Source organism: Semicossyphus pulcher, unplaced genomic scaffold (genome assembly GCF_022749685.1).
Source record: "Semicossyphus pulcher isolate SPU_LCO1_2020_fin unplaced genomic scaffold, fSemPul1.0.p SCAF_29, whole genome shotgun sequence".
Lineage (NCBI taxonomy): Eukaryota > Metazoa > Chordata > Actinopteri > Labriformes > Labridae > Semicossyphus > Semicossyphus pulcher.
The window spans coordinates 271,216-289,370 of NW_027211703.1; the positions used below are offsets into that span (position 1 = coordinate 271,216).

Consider the following 18,155-nt stretch of genomic DNA (forward strand, 5'->3'; position numbering starts at 1 on the left):
TATGATTAACTTTCATCAAATATGCTTCCTTAGGGGGATGAATACTTCGAACCAATTAGTTCATTAGATTTGCTGTCAGATTGTAATATGTTCAATATTCTAATATTCCCAAAATGCCTATATATAATTATTATTATTTTTTTTTCCTTCTGGATGCTCATGATGTTGACATGATTTTGTTTTGCCAGGTTAGTGCAACAGTGAGACTTTAATCATTATTAACTTGGTCAGTCCAAGCAGTTTGAAGGAGCAGCAGAGAAAGGTGGGGGATGGGCAGCTCACACAGCTCTGCAGCTCTGAGGCAGCAGCAGTGCTGGTGGAAGGGGGGAACGGCCCCTCCCCTTGATGAAGCAGCCGCCTGGTAACAAGTTACAATGATTTAAAATAAAGCAAGAAGTACTTGAATAATTGTGCTAAATTGCTTTTCACTTCACAATTGTTATCATGAATTTGTGTTGGAATATTGCTTAAACCTGAATTCATGACAGACTACTGTGTTTTGTGGCTCTGTTAAAAAGGTCACAGGCAGGTCAGGCCAATTAAGCACCTGAACCCCACAGTTTTTTCTGAGAATGCTGCATTCAGGAAATTGCAGACTCACTGACAAAATGTGTTTAATGCTAAACTGAAAAACTGCTCATCCTTTTCATATTGCACCAGGGTTTCCCCTAGGCCCTGGTTGTGACATAATGAAAGATGGATTGTTTTATGAGTTGAGAAATGTTCCTCACTTAAGCTAAAACTCTTCTAAAAAACATTTGAATGAGCTGGTAAATGTTCAAATTAGCTCAGCTTTAAACATCTACAAATCAGTCATCTTGCACCATAGTTTATTACAATAAAACAGGTATCACAGTTAAAATACCTGAAACTGCTTATTGTCCTTTTCTTAATGGTTAGAAACATATTTATGATTAACTTTCATCAAATATGATTCCTTAGGAGGATGAATACTTCGAACCAATTAGTTCATCAGATTTGCTGTCAGATTGTAATATTTTCAATATTCTAATATTCCCAAAATGCCTATATATATATATATAAATTTATTTATTTTTTTCCTTCTGGATGCTTATGATGTTGACATGATTTTGTTTTGCCAGGTTAGTGCAACAGTGAGACTTTAATCATTATTAACTTGGTCAGTCCAAGCAGTTTGAAGGAGCAGCAGAGAAAGGTGGGGGATGGGCAGCTCACACAGCTCTGCAGCTCTGAGGCAGCAGCAGTGCTGGTGGAAGGGGGGAACGGCCCCTCCCCTTGATGAAGCAGCCGCCTGGTAACAAGTTACAATGATTTAAAATAAAGCAAGAAGTACTTGAATAATTGTGCTAAATTGCTTTTCACTTCACAAGAGTTATCATGAATTTGTGTTGGAATATTGCTTAAACCTGAATTCATGACAGACTACTGTGTTTTGTGGCTCTGTTAAAAAGGTCACAGGCAGGTCAGGCCAATTAAGCACCTGAACCCCACAGTTTTTTCTGAGAATGCTGCATTCAGGAAATTGCAGACTCACTGACAAAATGTGTTTTATGCTAAACTGGAAAACTGCTCATCCTTTTCATATTGCACCAGGGTTTCCCCTAGGCCCTGGTTGTGACATAATGAAAGATGGATTGTTTTATGAGTTGAGAAATGTTCCTCACTTAAGCTAAAACTCTTTAAAAAAACATTTGAATGAGCTGGTAAATGTTCAAATTAGCTCAGCTTTAAACATCTACAAATCAGTCATCTTGCACCATAGTTTATTACAATAAAACAGGTATCACAGTTAAAATACCTGAAACTGCTTATTGTCCTTTTCTTAATGGTTAGAAACATATTTATGATTAACTTTCATCAAATATGCTTCCTTAGGAGGATGAATACTTCGAACCAATTAGTTCATCAGATTTGCTGTCAGATTGTAATATTTTCAATATTCTAATATTCCCAAAATGCCTATATATATATATATAAATTTATTTATTTTTTTCCTTCTGGATGCTCATGATGTTGACATGATTTTGTTTTGCCAGGTTAGTGCAACAGTGAGACTTTAATCATTATTAACTTGGTCAGTCCAAGCAGTTTGAAGGAGCAGCAGAGAAAGGTGGGGGATGGGCAGCTCACACAGCTCTGCAGCTCTCAGGCAACAGCAGTGCTGGTGGAAGGGGGGAACGGCCCCTCCCCTTGATGAAGCAGCCGCCTGGTAACAAGTTACAATGATTTAAAATAAAGCAAGAAGTACTTGAATAATTGTGCTAAATTGCTTTTCACTTCACAAGAGTTATCATGAATTTGTGTTGGAATATTGCTTAAACCTGAATTCATGACAGACTACTGTGTTTTGTGGCTCTGTTCAAAGGGTCACAGGCAGGTCAGGCCAATTAAGCACCTGAACCACACAGTTTTTTCTGAGAATGCTGCATTCAGGAAATATGGAAATTGCAGACTCACTGACAAAATGTGTTTTATGCTAAACTGGAAAACTGCTCATCCTAGATGTTATACTTTTTAACTAAGAATCAAGGCTTAAAAATAACATATTGTATTTATCGATTATCGATTAGGAGTAATTCACTTCAAAAGTAGTAGATTTGTAGCTGTAAAACGTCCCTCCGACATGAAGTCCCACAAGTCCAAAACTCTCCTTGTGTACCTGAATGCATCGCCAAAGGACATGTCTCAGCAAAGGCAGTCGCAGAGGCTTCAACAACGGAGAGATCATCATGCGCGATGTGCTGCCAGATATGAGGTTGAATTAGCAGCAAAAGAACCAGATAGAGCCTGAACAAACACTACGACTTATGGAGGTAAGATATGTTTAATTTTTTGTTAGCCTGTGTTTTGTTTGGAAACTTTGCTAGCTAACTGTTGTATTCGACAGCCTGTTACCTGAGTGAAGAGTGTTTTTAAGCTAATGTAACTTTCGCTAATCAAGAGAAGTGTAACTTTAGATCGTAAGGGAGCAAAACACACTATATGGCAGCCTAAGTGTTATTGCAACTTTATATGATATCAAATATATAAGCATGAGACAAATTCAGTTTTGCTTACAACTTAAGCTGCAAATTTGTAGGAATGATTTGATACAATGTGGTCAGTAAAGCTCACTAACATAAATAAGTCTCACTTATTGTCACAGTGATGATACTAATCAAGTCATTATAAGTGTATTTATGATCTTGCATGCAGCTAATTAAAAAAGCACAGCAATATCAGGTAACATTAGCATTTTGTTTTGAGTAAGTGGAGTTTGAGCCATATGGCTTGTGGTTTCCTTGATACACAATATTTAAATGCCTTAGAAAAAATTAATCACTGTCAGTCTAACAAATATTTCAAGAGGAGAATAAACATTTTTTCCTGTAAAGTTGCATAGAATTCACCTTCCTGACAGTGGACAGTGGCTGTCTGGAATGCCTGGCTGTTTGCAACACTGTAGGTTTAGACATTTACAAACTCTAAGGATAAATGACAATTAAAAATAGTAATATAAATAAGTTGCTGGTAGTTTCCTCACCATCAAAACCACAAAGTATAATCTAAAAAATCTCCTGCTACCTTTTAACTGGCTAACTAATACTCACTGTAACTTTACCTGGGAAAATATAGCTTGTGGACCTGGTGGCAGGCAGAAGAGCTGTTGAGAATAAATAGAAATACTTAATCTTATGGCTGATGGTTTCATTTACTTATGTAGGTCATATAGAGACATCAGGACTAAACTGATTCTGTTTTTAAAAATAAAACAGTTCAAAATTCCCTAAGATAAAAAAGTCAAAATGAATTATTAGATAATAGTCATAAATATGAGATAAAAACAGTGAGAATTATGACATTTAAAAGACATTATGAGATAGAAAGTCAACAGTATGATGAGTCAAAAATGAGGTAAAAAGTCAAAATTATAAGATTCAATAGCAACCTTTATCAACCACCATCGAGTTCCAGTTTTGGCCCTCCAACATAAAAGGTTTGAGCAGTTCTGCTCTAGAATAATATGGATCACTATTCTAGTGAACACCACCTTTAACTGTAACCCCACTGATAAACATATCACTTAATTTATATATTTGCATGACCAGAAAGTGAACAATATAAGCCTTTTAAGAGTTGAATTACAATAGACTGTACAGGTGGACCTAATAAAGTTAAAGTTAAGAATGAGTGTGTTTATGCTTTATTTGTTTCATTGTTTGTTGTTCTGTGACATCATTGCTTTTTGTTAATCTAATAACCTTTCATTTTTACTGATGATGAACAGAAAGAAAATGGGGAAAAAGAGGCGCAAGACAAAGTGGTATGTATTCCTTTTGGCTTGTTTTTTATTCTGATGTGGTGTGTAGCAACAGAAACTAGTATTGGATAAAAGTATTCATTCTTTTTATTGCATATATCCCACCCATGTAGTCAGTTTATCTAGGGTGCAACAGGAATACTTGTCCTTTGCCAGTGAAAACTAGAAATTATCTCCAAAATTTCATAACTCGTTTCGGTGATTTCAGATCACATTTGAAGAAAAAAAAAAAGAGGAATGTCCCGATCAGGTTATTTTTACCCCGATCCCGATCCGAGTCCTTTAATATTTAGATAATGCCGATACCGAGTCCCGATCCGATACTTGGCCTTCACTAATATTTTCCTGGATAATACAGCTGCATTAAGAAAAAAGGTGCCTGCATCCAAGCTGTTCCTTAATAGGTTTTTTTATTTTGTTGAAACAGAGTATATACTTTCATATGGCTCTTTCTTATTCTGCACATGCTATTGCAACATTGGCCAACCACCTTCCATGTGTTAGCAGGTGAGTCTGTGACGCTGCAATGTGACAGCAGACCCTCGTGTACAGCCAGCTGAAGTGTGTGTGAGATGCAGCCCACTCTTGGTACCTCTATATCATCCATTGCTTTTTTCATATTCCTTATGTTATCACGTAAAATAACGTGGACGCGTTGCTTGTCTATTTCACACGCGTTCAGCAATACTGTCAACTAGTGCGCATACCGACACGTTGTAACTCGAAAGTGGAGTCAATATAATGTAATGCCGAGATGGTATGGCATACCGGGTATTTAAAAACTCCAGGTGACAAAGAAAACCCTGATCCTCTACCACAGAGATGAGCTGGTTATCCAGCGGGATTAATTCAGTTACCTTCTCTGTAATATGTTTGGCCATGTCGCTGTCTCGAGGATATTTCTCTATCCTTTCGAGAGTATCTGCAAGTGTTTGCTGCTTCAGTGCATTTACCTTTATTGCTTGAGTGAAATTGTTGTTTAACTGAGTGTTTTTGTTTTTTATGTGCCGTATGAAATGTGTAGTATTAAATGCAGCTCTTTTATTATCCTCTCGCGGTCGTATTGCAGATGTTACATGTCGCCGTTGGACTGCTTTTGCTTTCTAAATGACCAATTTCCACACTGCAGACATTTTATCCACAGGTTTGCCAGAGTAACGTGACGCGCGTGTCTGCGCTCTGCCACAAAGTGTGATCTGGGACCACATTCAAAATTGCCGATTCCGATCAGTGAAAAAATGCCCATATCAGCCCTGATCCCGATCCTGCAGATCAGATCGGGACATCCCTAAAAAAAATCTTTGTTCTTCATTCATGTCAATGTAATTTATTTATTGCTTGTGAGGCTGTTGTGGGCTCATAGTTTACACAGATGACTCTGATTTGATAAATTCATCATGTTAGGATACTGCATTATAAATATTGACCACAACTATTGACAGCAAATTATTTTTTTTCCAAACAGTCCTGGTTATTTTGAAAGAGATACAAATTTGAAGCTAATAAAACACGTTGGGAAGCTAATAAATGATTGCATTAACAAAACAAAAAAAGTTTTTGGCCTGGGACTGAAAGGGTTAAGAAGCATCTTTGTTTGGGCAGTGTATTTACTATGGCACAAATCCCAGTTCCAAATGTAATGTGCTAGTGATACAATTATGTATTCAGCTGAACACGCCTTAATATTCTCTAAATGGATAATAGATATATGATGATGATCTGCTGTTTGAGCATCTTCTTCATTAAATTTCATCCAAATTTGTCCGTAAGTTAACTTGTAAATTTGAGTGAGTGGTTATTGGTATGGCTATTTCATATTCAAGACTAAAACAGTTATTTCTTTCTTTCAGGAGGACTGTGCTACTGATTATTATTCTTATTATGAGACCATTATCAGATACCAGCCATTACCTGGATGGTGACCACATGCCATCAAGCTCAGAGCCCTCAGACAGTGGGAAGGATTCACAACAGGTCTACACAAAGTCCTCATTGGAAAAAAAACTCCAGAGCAACACAGAGGAGGACAGAGACTGTGGCACAGACGACACCAGTGACGATGAGGGTAAGGAAATGACACAGTCCCAAATTACAGTGAAATTCTGTGTAAAAGGACCAAAACTAAAGTGGGACAAGAGACATTACTGTGTTTACTGCACAAAACCACAGAGCAACATTCTTCCTCTTCAGGAGCCTTTTGAGGGAGATCTAGATGTGCTTCATTTTCAAACAACAAACCAGAAGATATAAAATGCTGATTTAGGGCATGTAGCATTCTAGTTTTATCAGTAGTGTTTTCATTTCCTACCTTTAATGATTGTGGAAAAGCACTGTATTTTTCCGTGCCCGTGTCGTTCCCTTTATTGAGGATTATTTAAGATGTCAGTCATTTCTTTAACATAGAAGTCCGATTTAGCTTTTCCAATTAGAGAGATACATCTATTTCTTAAGTGCCTAAAATGTTTCCAGTCTGATTGACATTTGGATTTTCTTGCAGTTGCCCAAGCAATATTTTGCTCATGAATAATATCAGAGAGTTTATCTGAAAACCATGGACTGTCACGTCCTTTGACTTTAAATTTTCTAAGAGGAGCATGCCTATTTATGACCTCCAAGAAAAGTGATTTAAAATAAGTCAGAGCCATTTCAGGGTCTGGAATCAGGCATATTCTGTCCCAGTCACATAGATAAAGATCATATAGAAATGCTTGCTCACAGAAGTATTTGAAATGTCTTTTGTATAGAATACGTGGTTGTTTCTTCGGGAGCTTTGTATCTCGCACTGCAGCAATTACGCAGTGATTACTAACGTCATTAGCGAATACGGCTGTGGCTTTATATCTGTGGGGAGAGTTAGTTAAAAAGTAAGTCAAGGAGCGTTGACTTTTCAGGATGTTTACGGTTGGGCCTTGTCGGAGATTCTATAAGCTGCGTCAAGTGTGCAGAATCGCAAAAATATTTAACAGGTTCAGAGATAGGAGCCAGCCAGTCCCAGTTTAAATCCCCCATAACAACAAGCACACTACTACAAAACATAGACAGGGATTCAGATAGTGAAGACAAAGTTCCCCTTGGAGCAGAGGGAGGTCTGTAACATCCCACAAGTGTCATAATACAACCTTCAGTGAATTCAACTTTCAATACAAGCAGCTCGTCCTGTTCAGGTTCAGATTTGAATAAAAGTGTCGTTGTCTGATACGTGTTTTTTATATAAATCTAACTCCTCCACCTTTTGCAGGGCGGTCAGTGCGAAAGATGTTGTATCCATCCATACAAACATGACTGTCTGGAGTAGATCTACTTAGCCATGTCTCTGATAATACCATGATATCAGCATTTGTTGTCTTAGCCCAAATCCTAACCATATCGATTTTCGGTTAAAGACTCGTGCACAAAACCAATACCAGATGTGTGCTGGAAGTCTTTGGGAGTTTCAAAGCGTTCAGAGTTTATTTCAGGCCCTGGATTAGACTTCATGTTTCCAGACAACAACATGATTATGCATTTCAGCGTGTGTGCACAATGCGTGCAGCTGACGTTTCTCTTTAGGTGAGATTTCCGCATGAGTTCTTGGCCAGAGTTTTTAGGCAAGAAACAGTTATTTAGGAGGAGGAGGCTTAGGAGATGAAGTCCTGCGCACTGATCGTCAAACTAAAACATTTGAGTAGTTTGAGGTGATATTTTGACATGATTTTGTTGTTCTGTGTATATTATGTCATAACAGTTCCCTCATCTTCAGAAGTGGGACCTGTACAGGAGTCACATATCAGTGGAAGTGTTGAGGTCCTCAGTGTGACGTCTTCCAAATCCACTCAAGAATCAGATGGTAGGAAGTTACTTGAGCAGCAACTGACAATTTCCTTTTCATCATTGATTATTCGCTCACTGTTCTTATTCATCAATTATATTGTCTATCAATGTCAGGAAGTAATGAAATAATCACTGTGAATACCAATTCATGATGGTATTCACATTTAATATTAGCCTATGTCAGAATGATGAATTTAATGCTGAGATGGTATCATCTTTTCTTGTAGAAGAAACACACGACATGACAACAGAGACCTCACCCTCAAGACCTCCAGACAAGGGGAAAAGGACTCAGACAACAGGTAAATTCTTCTTCTGTCTTACTTGTGTTTCCTCCTGTGAAGTAACAGCCCTGTAGTTGGTGTGAATGCTGAAAGCATATGTTCTTCTACTTTTTATTCTGCCGCGTTTTGGCGCGCTACTCCTTCCACAAACTTCAACCGATTCAAACCATTCAAACATCATTACGTGCGCTTCATTCGGGATTCATGTGCTATGACTTTTAGCATTCATACCATTCAAAAATTCAGAGTTATTCCTGTTTTTCCCGAAAAAATTCCCCATCTGGAATGAATGGGAAAAAAATTCAAACTCTCAAAAATTAACACTAAATTCCACCCTCCATAACTCATTCATACATTCACTTAGAAACTCCATTCCACCTTTCCAGCTTTCATCAAGACCATTCAGCTTTTTCATAGCATTCATACTTTCTTCACAGGACCCTTTCAAAGCACCTAAAGTTTTCACAAAACGAGTGAAAAATGCCCAGCATTAGAGTGGGTGATGTCATCGCCAGAGGGGGGATGCTGTGAAAAAACACTTCCCAATTTCCAATTTCCCAAACAAATTACAACAGCGCACAGAATGTTCCCTCCACAAACATAAAAAATGCATCAAATTGTAGGTAATCTTGTGCTGCTCGTGGTAAATGGCGGCCCAAAGCCAAAAAATGTACGCTTTTGCCACTAGATGCCTCAATGTCCCAGAAAGTTGCCCAAGTGCTCCATCTGCTCTAATGTTAAACATTTCTGGAGAACTCCAAATAAAAGCCCTTCTTTCTGTCGCCGCCCTGACCACATTTTTGGCCGTAGAGACATAAAATTCGAATGACAGCTTCCTGAAACCCTTGTGATGCTCATAAAATGTTGTGTTGGTAGCATTTACAGTCTTGGCACAATGGCAGGAGATTGAGAGGCTTTTCTCAGTTAAAATCTCAGTAAAATCAACTGCTCAGCCAAGGAGCCACACAGCTGCTGCTAATTAACCCACAGCCTCTCCTCATGAGCCATCACCACGGCAACTGCTGAGTTCAGCTGGGGGTCACTTTAGTTCATTTGGAGCTTAGTTGTCACACTTACACACCCAGGACAGACATTTTAACACTATCTTAGGCATTTTTCAAGGCTGCTCTTCAGTTTTAAACTCCTCCATCATCCTTATCACCTCCTCAGTCATCTTCTTCACCTCCAGACTGACTCTCGTCACCTCTAACCTAACCTTTATTACCTCCCCAGTCATCTTCTTCACCTCCAGACTGACTCTCGTCACCTCTAACCTAACCTTTATTACCTCCTCAGTCATCTTCCTCACCTCCAGACTGACTCTCATCACCTCTAACCTAACCTTTATTACCACCTCAGTCATCTTCTTCACCTCCAGACTGACTCTCGTCACCTCTAACCTAACCTTTATTACCTCCCCAGTCATCTTCTTCACCTCCAGACTGACTCTCGTCACCTCTAACCTAACCTTTATTACCTCCTCAGTCATCTTCTTCACCTCCAGACTGACTCTCATCACCTCTAACCTAACCTTTATTACCTCCTCAGTCATCTTCTTCACCTCCAGACTGACTCTCATCACCTCTAACCTAACCTTTATTACCACCTCAGTCATCTTCTTCACCTCCAGACTGACTCTCATCACCTCTAACCTAACCTTTATTACCTCCTCAGTCATCTTCTTCACCTCCAGACTGACTCTCGTCACCTCTAACCTAACCTTTATTACCTCCTCAGTCATCTTCTTCACCTCCAGACTGACTCTCGTCACCTCTAACCTAACCTTTATTACCACCTCAGTCATCTTCTTCACCTCCAGACTGACTCTCATCACCTCTAACCTAACCTTTATTACCTCCTCAGTCATCTTCTTCACCTCCAGACTGACTCTCGTCACCTCTAACCTAACCTTTATTACCTCCTCAGTCATCTTCCTCACCTCCAGACTGACTCTCGTCACCTCTAACCTAACCTTTATTACCTCCTCAGTCATCTTCTTCACCTCCAGACTGACTCTCATCACCTCTAACCTAACCTTTATTACCTCCTCAGTCATCTTCTTCACCTCCAGACTGACTCTCATCACCTCTAACCTAACCTTTATTACCTCCTCAGTCATCTTCCTAACCTCCAGACTGACTCTCATCACCTCTAACCTAACCTTTATTACCACCTCAGTCATCTTCTTCACCTCCAGACTGACTCTCGTCACCTCTAACCTAACCTTTATTACCTCCTCAGTCATCTTCCTCACCTCCAGACTGACTCTCGTCACCTCTAACCTAACCTTTATTACCTCCTCAGTCATCTTCTTCACCTCCAGACTGACTCTCATCACCTCTAACCTAACCTTTATTACCTCCTCAGTCATCTTCTTCACCTCCAGACTGACTCTCATCACCTCTAACCTAACCTTTATTACCTCCTCAGTCATCTTCCTAACCTCCAGACTGACTCTCATCACCTCTAACCTAACCTTTATTACCACCTCAGTCATCTTCTTCACCTCCAGACTGACTCTCATCACCTGTAACCTAACCTTTATTACCTCCTCAGTCATCTTCTTCACCTCCAGACTGACTCTCATCACCTCTAACCTAACCTTTATTACCTCCTCAGTCATCTTCTTCACCTCCAGACTGACTCTCATCACCTCTAACCTAACCTTTATTACCTCCTCAGTCATCTTCCTAACCTCCAGACTGACTCTCATCACCTGTAACCTAACCTTTATTACCACCTCAGTCATCTTCCTCACCTCCAGACTGACTCTCGTCACCTCTAACCTAACCTTTATTACCTCCTCAGTCATCTTCTTCACCTCCAGACTGACTCTCATCACCTCTAACCTAACCTTTATTACCTCCTCAGTCATCTTCTTCACCTCCAGACTGACTCTCATCACCTCTAACCTAACCTTTATTACCTCCTCAGTCATCTTCCTAACCTCCAGACTGACTCTCATCACCTCTAACCTAACCTTTATTACCACCTCAGTCATCTTCCTCACCTCCAGACTGACTCTCATCACCTCTAACCTAACCTTTATTACCTCCTCAGTCATCTTCCTCACCTCCAGACTGACTCTCATCACCTCTAACCTAACCTTTATTACCTCCTCAGTCATCTTCCTAACCTCCAGACTGACTCTCATCACCTCTAACCTAACCTTTATTACCTCCTCAGTCATCTTCCTAACCTCCAGACTGACTCTCATCACCTCTAACCTAACCTTTATTACCACCTCAGTCATCTTCCTAACCTCCAGACTGACTCTCATCACCTCTAACCTAACCTTTATTACCTCCTCAGTCATCTTCTTCACCTCCAGACTGACTCTCATCACCTCTAACCTAACCTTTATTACCACCTCAGTCATCTTCCTCACCTCCAGACTGACTCTCATCACCTCTAACCTAACCTTTATTACCACCTCAGTCATCTTCTTCACCTCCAGACTGACTCTCATCACCTCTAACCTAACCTTTATTACCTCCTCAGTCATCTTCTTCACCTCCAGACTGACTCTCGTCACCTCTAACCTAACCTTTATTACCTCCTCAGTCATCTTCCTCACCTCCAGACTCATTAATTCATATATTCATTCAACATTCAAGTGCAGCATTAGCAGCTTAGCGTCAGCTCTTCAACAACATATTACAGATCATTCAAACTTATATTCATTCAACATTCATGCACAGCATTAGCAGTTTAGCGTAAGCCCTTCAACAACACATTTCACATCATTCATACATTACATTAATTCATCTTTCAAGCACAGCATTAGCAGTTAAGCATTAGCACCTTCGTATTAACAGTTTAGCATTAGCAGCTTAGCGTCAGCTCTTTTAGCAGTGTAGATGCTATATTCAGCACACAGCATTCACACCCGATTTCTTCAGAAATTGCATTTTCTAGTTTCCTATAATGTCTTATGAACTTAATACTTTTCTTCATTGGTGGCTACTTTGAAAATATGTAACTTCACGATGTAATGATATTGTCTCATCTGTTTTTCTCCTCCTGAAGGGTCCTCCAAAGAAAAGAGGTCAAAGGCCAACTCTGAGCCAGTTCCAGATTCAGATGGTAAGGACACAACTTCATAATCAATGCAGAAACACTGTTATATGCGTATTATGGTATCTTTCAGTATGATAGTTTGTAATTAATGCTGAGGTGTTTTTTTTTTTTTGTAGAAGAAACACACGACATGACATCAGAGACCTCACCCTCAAGACCTCCAGACAAGGGGAAAAGGACTCAGACAACAGGTAACCTTCATGCACTGAAGGATATGTTGCTACAAGTCAGCCAAGAGAGACAGCTACTGAGTAGTAACCAAAAATGACAAGTGAAGTTGATCTCCTGTATTTTCAAAGGTAATGCAAGCACTATATGGAAACGGCATCATCCATTTTAGTGTATCATATTTACTGCATCACCAGCACCAATAAATAATAGGTTGCTGAACTTTGCTCCGTTTAGGACATTTTACATCCACAAGGTTTATCTTTTATTATCAAGGTTTTTACAGACTCCTGTCTGCAGCTCTCCTCACATCGCTGCTAAACCACAACTATGTATCAGATTGAAAAAGCTACATGCCTAACAGAGCTATTGACTTGGAATAAGTAATAAACTAGCTTTTAGAGGTCGACCGATTGATCGTTTTGGCTGATTAATCGGCCCCGATAGGACTTATTAAAAACTATAATCGTCTGCGGATCTGGGCTCTGATAGTGGCCGATGGCTGTGCAGCCTCAGGCGGGGACGTACATCGCGTGCATTCGCCTTTTTAATGGAGTCTCCATATGTGACATGCAGGTAATGCAGGTACCTGGGATAATTAATTAAAGTTAACTTTATAACACAGCTTTACTCACAAATTATGATCATGATAAGGTTGTTGTTTATAGTGTTGCATTATTAATGAATTAGACTATCGATAACTTTCACTGCTGTTCTGCCGAGCTCATGCTGCTGTCTCTGTTTAGCTAGCAAGCTCGCTACAATTTGGCTAGCAGTGAGCGCAAGCCTAGCACAACTAATGGGATGATATATGATCATTTGAGGGGCACTTCTGCTGAAAATATAAGTTTGCGTGTGCAACTCCCGACGATACTCTGAACAACTTTTAGAAAACCATGAAATGCCACTCGTACGTGGAGACCGTGAGAGGGGTGGGTGGGGGCTAAACCTTTGCTGTACCGGGGATCAGCTGATTCATATTATATCTGACTCGTTTCAGTTTATTTCTCCCCTCAGAAGTTATCTCTGGAATATAACGTAACAATATCAGCTCTCCACGATACAAGACAGGCAGGCAGGGAGGAAAATAAATCATTTAACTGTTACTTAGATTACTTACCAATGTGGCGTTCTCTCTTCTAAATAATCCAACCACGTAACGTCAACTGTGCATTCATGACATGAAATCACACTTTTTATGATCCTTCTCTCTCCGGTAATGTGCACAAACACTAATAGTTTGTGAGAGTGGTATTTAAAAATGTAACGGGACGCGCAGCATCTGGCCTGATAGACGCCACGGAGCGCATCGCCATGTAAACAAATCCAACATATTTCCAACGATGTAATCCAACAGATCACACTCAGGATACTCTCCGTACTTATTATCAAAGTCAAAGTGGCAAAAACTGGTTTATTAAAAACCTGCGTTTGCATAAGTCTGCTGTAGGAGTAAAGCACGTCACGACGTCAACACAAACTGTTGTGAACAATGTGTAGGTAAAGTTAAAGGAAAGGAGCGAGAGACTGACGCAGGGGCGATACATTCGCTTTTTATATCAGACTCTTATGTTTTTTTTCTCCCCAATATATGCCAGAAAGCATCAGTGATGATAATAACAATTCATTTGTAACTTTAGTAAAACTTTACTTTATCAGAAAGGTTTTATTAAACCAGCAACGTTAAGAAAACAACTGCAGCATCATTTCAATTTAGAAATGATTAATAAAGTGCAACTTAAATCATTCATGTAGATTGAAATAAATATTAAATATATAAAAGTAAATAATAAAGTTTTATATATATATATATATACATGATCTATTTGATAGCCTATTTAATGAATAGTTATATTGAATAGATTTACATGTTTCTTGTTTCTTACATTAGAGGGCAGCTGGAGGAAACACAGTCCCTCTACGGGACTATTTAGCTGAGGAAAGGCACAATGTGGGCACAACAAATTGAGTTAGATGTTAATTTGCAAATAATATTTTCTTTACTACTTATTTTATTTATGTAGGTATTCATTACTCTTTGAGATTCATGTTCTGTTCCAGATTTATGGTTTTATTTTGTTATTTATTTGACATAGACTTTCAGTTCAACAGTTATGTGTAAGGATATGTAATAAAGATAAAGATTAGAGAGAGATTCATTTAAATTAGTTTGTTTTGTTTTTTTCGTGGGGTAGGGAGATATTTGCCGATTAATCGGCTATCGGCTTTTTCCTCGTACAAACTATCGTTATTATAAAAATCCACTATCGGTCGACCTCTAGCTTTAGTCTACTATGGACAGTAGTAGATTGCAAAGCAGCTGCATTCACCACTTGGCAATGTTGTAAAGGTAATATTGGGTATTGTATGAAGTACAGTGATCTAACTAGTCTTTTTCAAAAATAAACAAGTAGAAAAAGAAAACCATCCATCCATAACATACAGAGGACTGCATAATATTTAACTTCGTGAGGATGTCAGCACCATTGTACATTTATGTTTTTGCTTATTTCTGTTTCAGGTGTGGAGCCACAACTTCTCTCCCAGAGAACAAGCCATCGCAGGCCTTGGAGTTCTAAAGAAAGAGAAGCAGTGTGGCGACAGCTGGGTCTGTACATCACTCTGCAAAGAGTTCCTGGTAAAGAAGAATGTGTAAAGGCTGTTGATGCAGAACCGGTACTCTGCAGGCGTGATTGGAGGGATGTTAAGAACCAAGTATATAATGCCATCACAACTCGTAAAAGGAAACAGATTTCTTCATGATTGTGGGTTTTTTCTAAATAAGCTGGAACTGAGATGGTTACATTTGTGTGTTGTTTTAAACTGCCTCAGGAGGTTCTAAATTCAGCTCTCACATGGAAGTTCAGAATGATGTGTAAAACAGCAGCTGTTTTAATGTTAACTGCTGAAAATAGATCAACAAAGTCCTTTGTGTTTTTTGAGTTTTGCTGTGCTTTAGGATGGCAGCACACCTGTCCTCCAATCCCAGAGTTTTATTATTTGATGAGTTGGGCATGAGACTCAAAAATAAACAACCAGCACTTTTAAATGGCACTAAAATAAAAAAGTTATTTTGCTATTATATGAGTGGTGATTTTTTCCATTTAGCCTCCTGACATTAGTAGAAACTTGCATCGGTTTGAATCAGTAAACAGCAAAGACTTAATGTGGCCAAGTTTGGTTTATAATATAGTGTATCTCAGCTTTTTGATACAGATATATCAAACAGTGCATTTAATCTTTCCTTTGATTGGTTTTAAATTGACATTGTGTTTTACTGTAGTAGATGACATCTACTGTTATACATAACTGCAAAAGCCTCAAAGTCCCCCTTAAGTACAGTGAGTACAGTAATTGATTAGAAGTTATTTCGGACTGCATCAATTAGTCACTGAACAGATTAGTTAACGACTACTGTCTCAACTGAATAATCATTGTAGTAATTTTTCAACAAATGCTGGTTGTAGCCTCGTGTCAATTTGATTCTTTACTTAATATGATAGTAAACTGATTATCTCTGGGTTATGGTCTGTTGGTCAGACACAACATAACATTGGAGATGTCATCTTGGGCTGTTGAAAATTATACAAAGCATATTAATCTACAGATTAAAAAATAATGAAAATAATAGTTATTTGTTTTTGTTAACCAATTGTAAATAAAATTAATTCACTTAAAAAATGCTGCTTTGACTCTGATGCAGCTTGTAATCTGTAAAGTAAATAAACGATTCAAATGAAATGATTGTAGCGGAGTAAAAAGTAGAATATCTGCCTTGGAAATGTAGTGGAGTGGAAGCATAAAGTGGCAGTAAACAGAGACACTCAAGTAAAGTACAAATTCCTCACATTGTACTAAAGTACATAGCTTGAGTTAATGTACTTCAACTCAAATTAGCCTGTAGCCACGGCTACATGTATTGTGCTACATGTACAACATGAAAGCACAATACATCTGAAAATGAGGTTCTTTATTTCAGCTTCATCGTCGTTCTTAGCTTTATGGAAAAGAGATATGCGTCCTCTGTACTCCATCTTCCTTGAAACTGTCTGATTTGGAAGGAGACATCTTTGTTGTTCACAGAAAACCAACAAATAAAGCTTCGAAGCTGCTCTCTTCTCATCAAAAACTGGTTATGTACGGGAACCTTTGACCTTTGCCATTATTCTGCACCAAACTAAATACATTTAAAAAAATGAATTGTGTGAATAGAATTGTGATTTTATTTTTATTGCGTATGAAAGGGTAATTTATGGGAGTGGGGAGGGTAGCCAGAAATGGCCTCCAGAGCAGCAGTATGAGACCACTTGCCTATTGTGAGAGAGACACTTAAAAACAAACAAAAACAAACAAAAACAAAAAAAGTGTGTGTGTTGTCAAATCTGCCTAGCAACAGCCACCGGTCCTCATAACTACAGCAGAAAAAGATTTATTTTACTTTGAGTGTTCTTAAATCTGAAGTGACATTCTCACTCAGTACTCCCATCTAGTGAAACATTTGATGTTTGCACCATTCTAGCTACAGTGGAAGTAGGGGCCCTCACAAGGCATAGAGGAGACGTGGACCTCACAAAGATTTATAGACATGTATGTGTGTGTGTGTGTGTGTGTGTGTGTGTGTGTGTGTGCCTGTGTCTGTGTCTGTGTCCGTGTGTGTGTGTGTGTGTCTGTGTGTATCTTCATCTCTCTCGCGCTCTGTTTAGATACTGACATATATAAAAGCACACAAATATAACATCGCATTTGTCAATCGCGGTGTTTTATTTTGAAAATTGTTTTAATTTTGAAAATTGACCGGATTCTCTCGTTGTTTCATGTGTGACTTCCTGCCAGGATTGACGCGATCGCTCGCGGCTCGCGCAAAAAATAGACCAGACGCCGAAACGATCGCTGCAGGGCGCGAGCCGGCCGCGGAGGTGTGCGCCGCGGCGCGTCTGGTGTGAACGACACAATCAGTTAACATGGGCGCCGAAAGGAAACGGGCTCCGCTCCGCGGCTATTCGCGGCGCTTTGGCGTCCGGTGTGTTCCCGGCGTGACGGGGTCCTTATTTGTGGTGGAGATTCGAATATACAATTACAACCCTCCCTTGTCTCCACTAATGTAACAAAAAGAATTAATTCTGAGTCGGTCACTGTTAAGAAACTTCTTCTTGAAGCAGGTATGATGGATGTTTGGAGGCAACTATACCCAACAGTACACCAGTTTACCTTTTTCTCCCACCCCCATAATGTTCATTCAAGAGTTGACTACTTTTTCATGTTTAATTCAGAAAGACACAGAATCTTAAAGTGTCAAATAGGGGTCAAAGATATCTCAGACCACGCAGATGTATATCTATCCCTACATCTGGACACTGAAATTAAAGACACAACATGGAGGCTTAACACAAGTTTACTAAATGATCCTTTGTGCAACCAATACATTCATAAGGAATTTAAAGAATATCTATAACAAAATGATAATTGAAAAAGTGTCTCCAGGTACTGTATGGGATGCCGCTAAGGCAGTAATAAGGGGAAAACTTATATTG

General features: G+C 39.1%; 1 protein-coding gene across 2 annotated transcripts; it reads left to right on the forward strand.

Moving 5' to 3' along the window:
• Positions 1 to 1,097: 1,097 nt before the first annotated feature.
• On the forward strand, positions 1,098 to 15,673 carry LOC138605248 (uncharacterized). Of its 2 annotated transcripts, XM_069677395.1 has the most exons (8): positions 1,098 to 2,795; positions 4,250 to 4,285; positions 6,133 to 6,347; positions 8,007 to 8,108; positions 8,320 to 8,394; positions 12,406 to 12,462; positions 12,573 to 12,647; positions 15,146 to 15,673. In XM_069677395.1, the coding sequence occupies exons 2-8, from the start codon at positions 4,257 to 4,259 to the stop codon at positions 15,385 to 15,387; spliced, it is 795 nt and encodes a 264-aa protein (XP_069533496.1). In that variant the 5' UTR covers positions 1,098 to 2,795; positions 4,250 to 4,256; the 3' UTR covers positions 15,388 to 15,673. The 2 variants fall into 2 exon arrangements, with proteins under 2 accessions (XP_069533496.1, XP_069533495.1); XM_069677394.1 differs by lacking the exon at positions 1,098 to 2,795 and having other exon boundaries at positions 3,361 to 4,285.
• Positions 15,674 to 18,155: the final 2,482 nt, after the last annotated feature.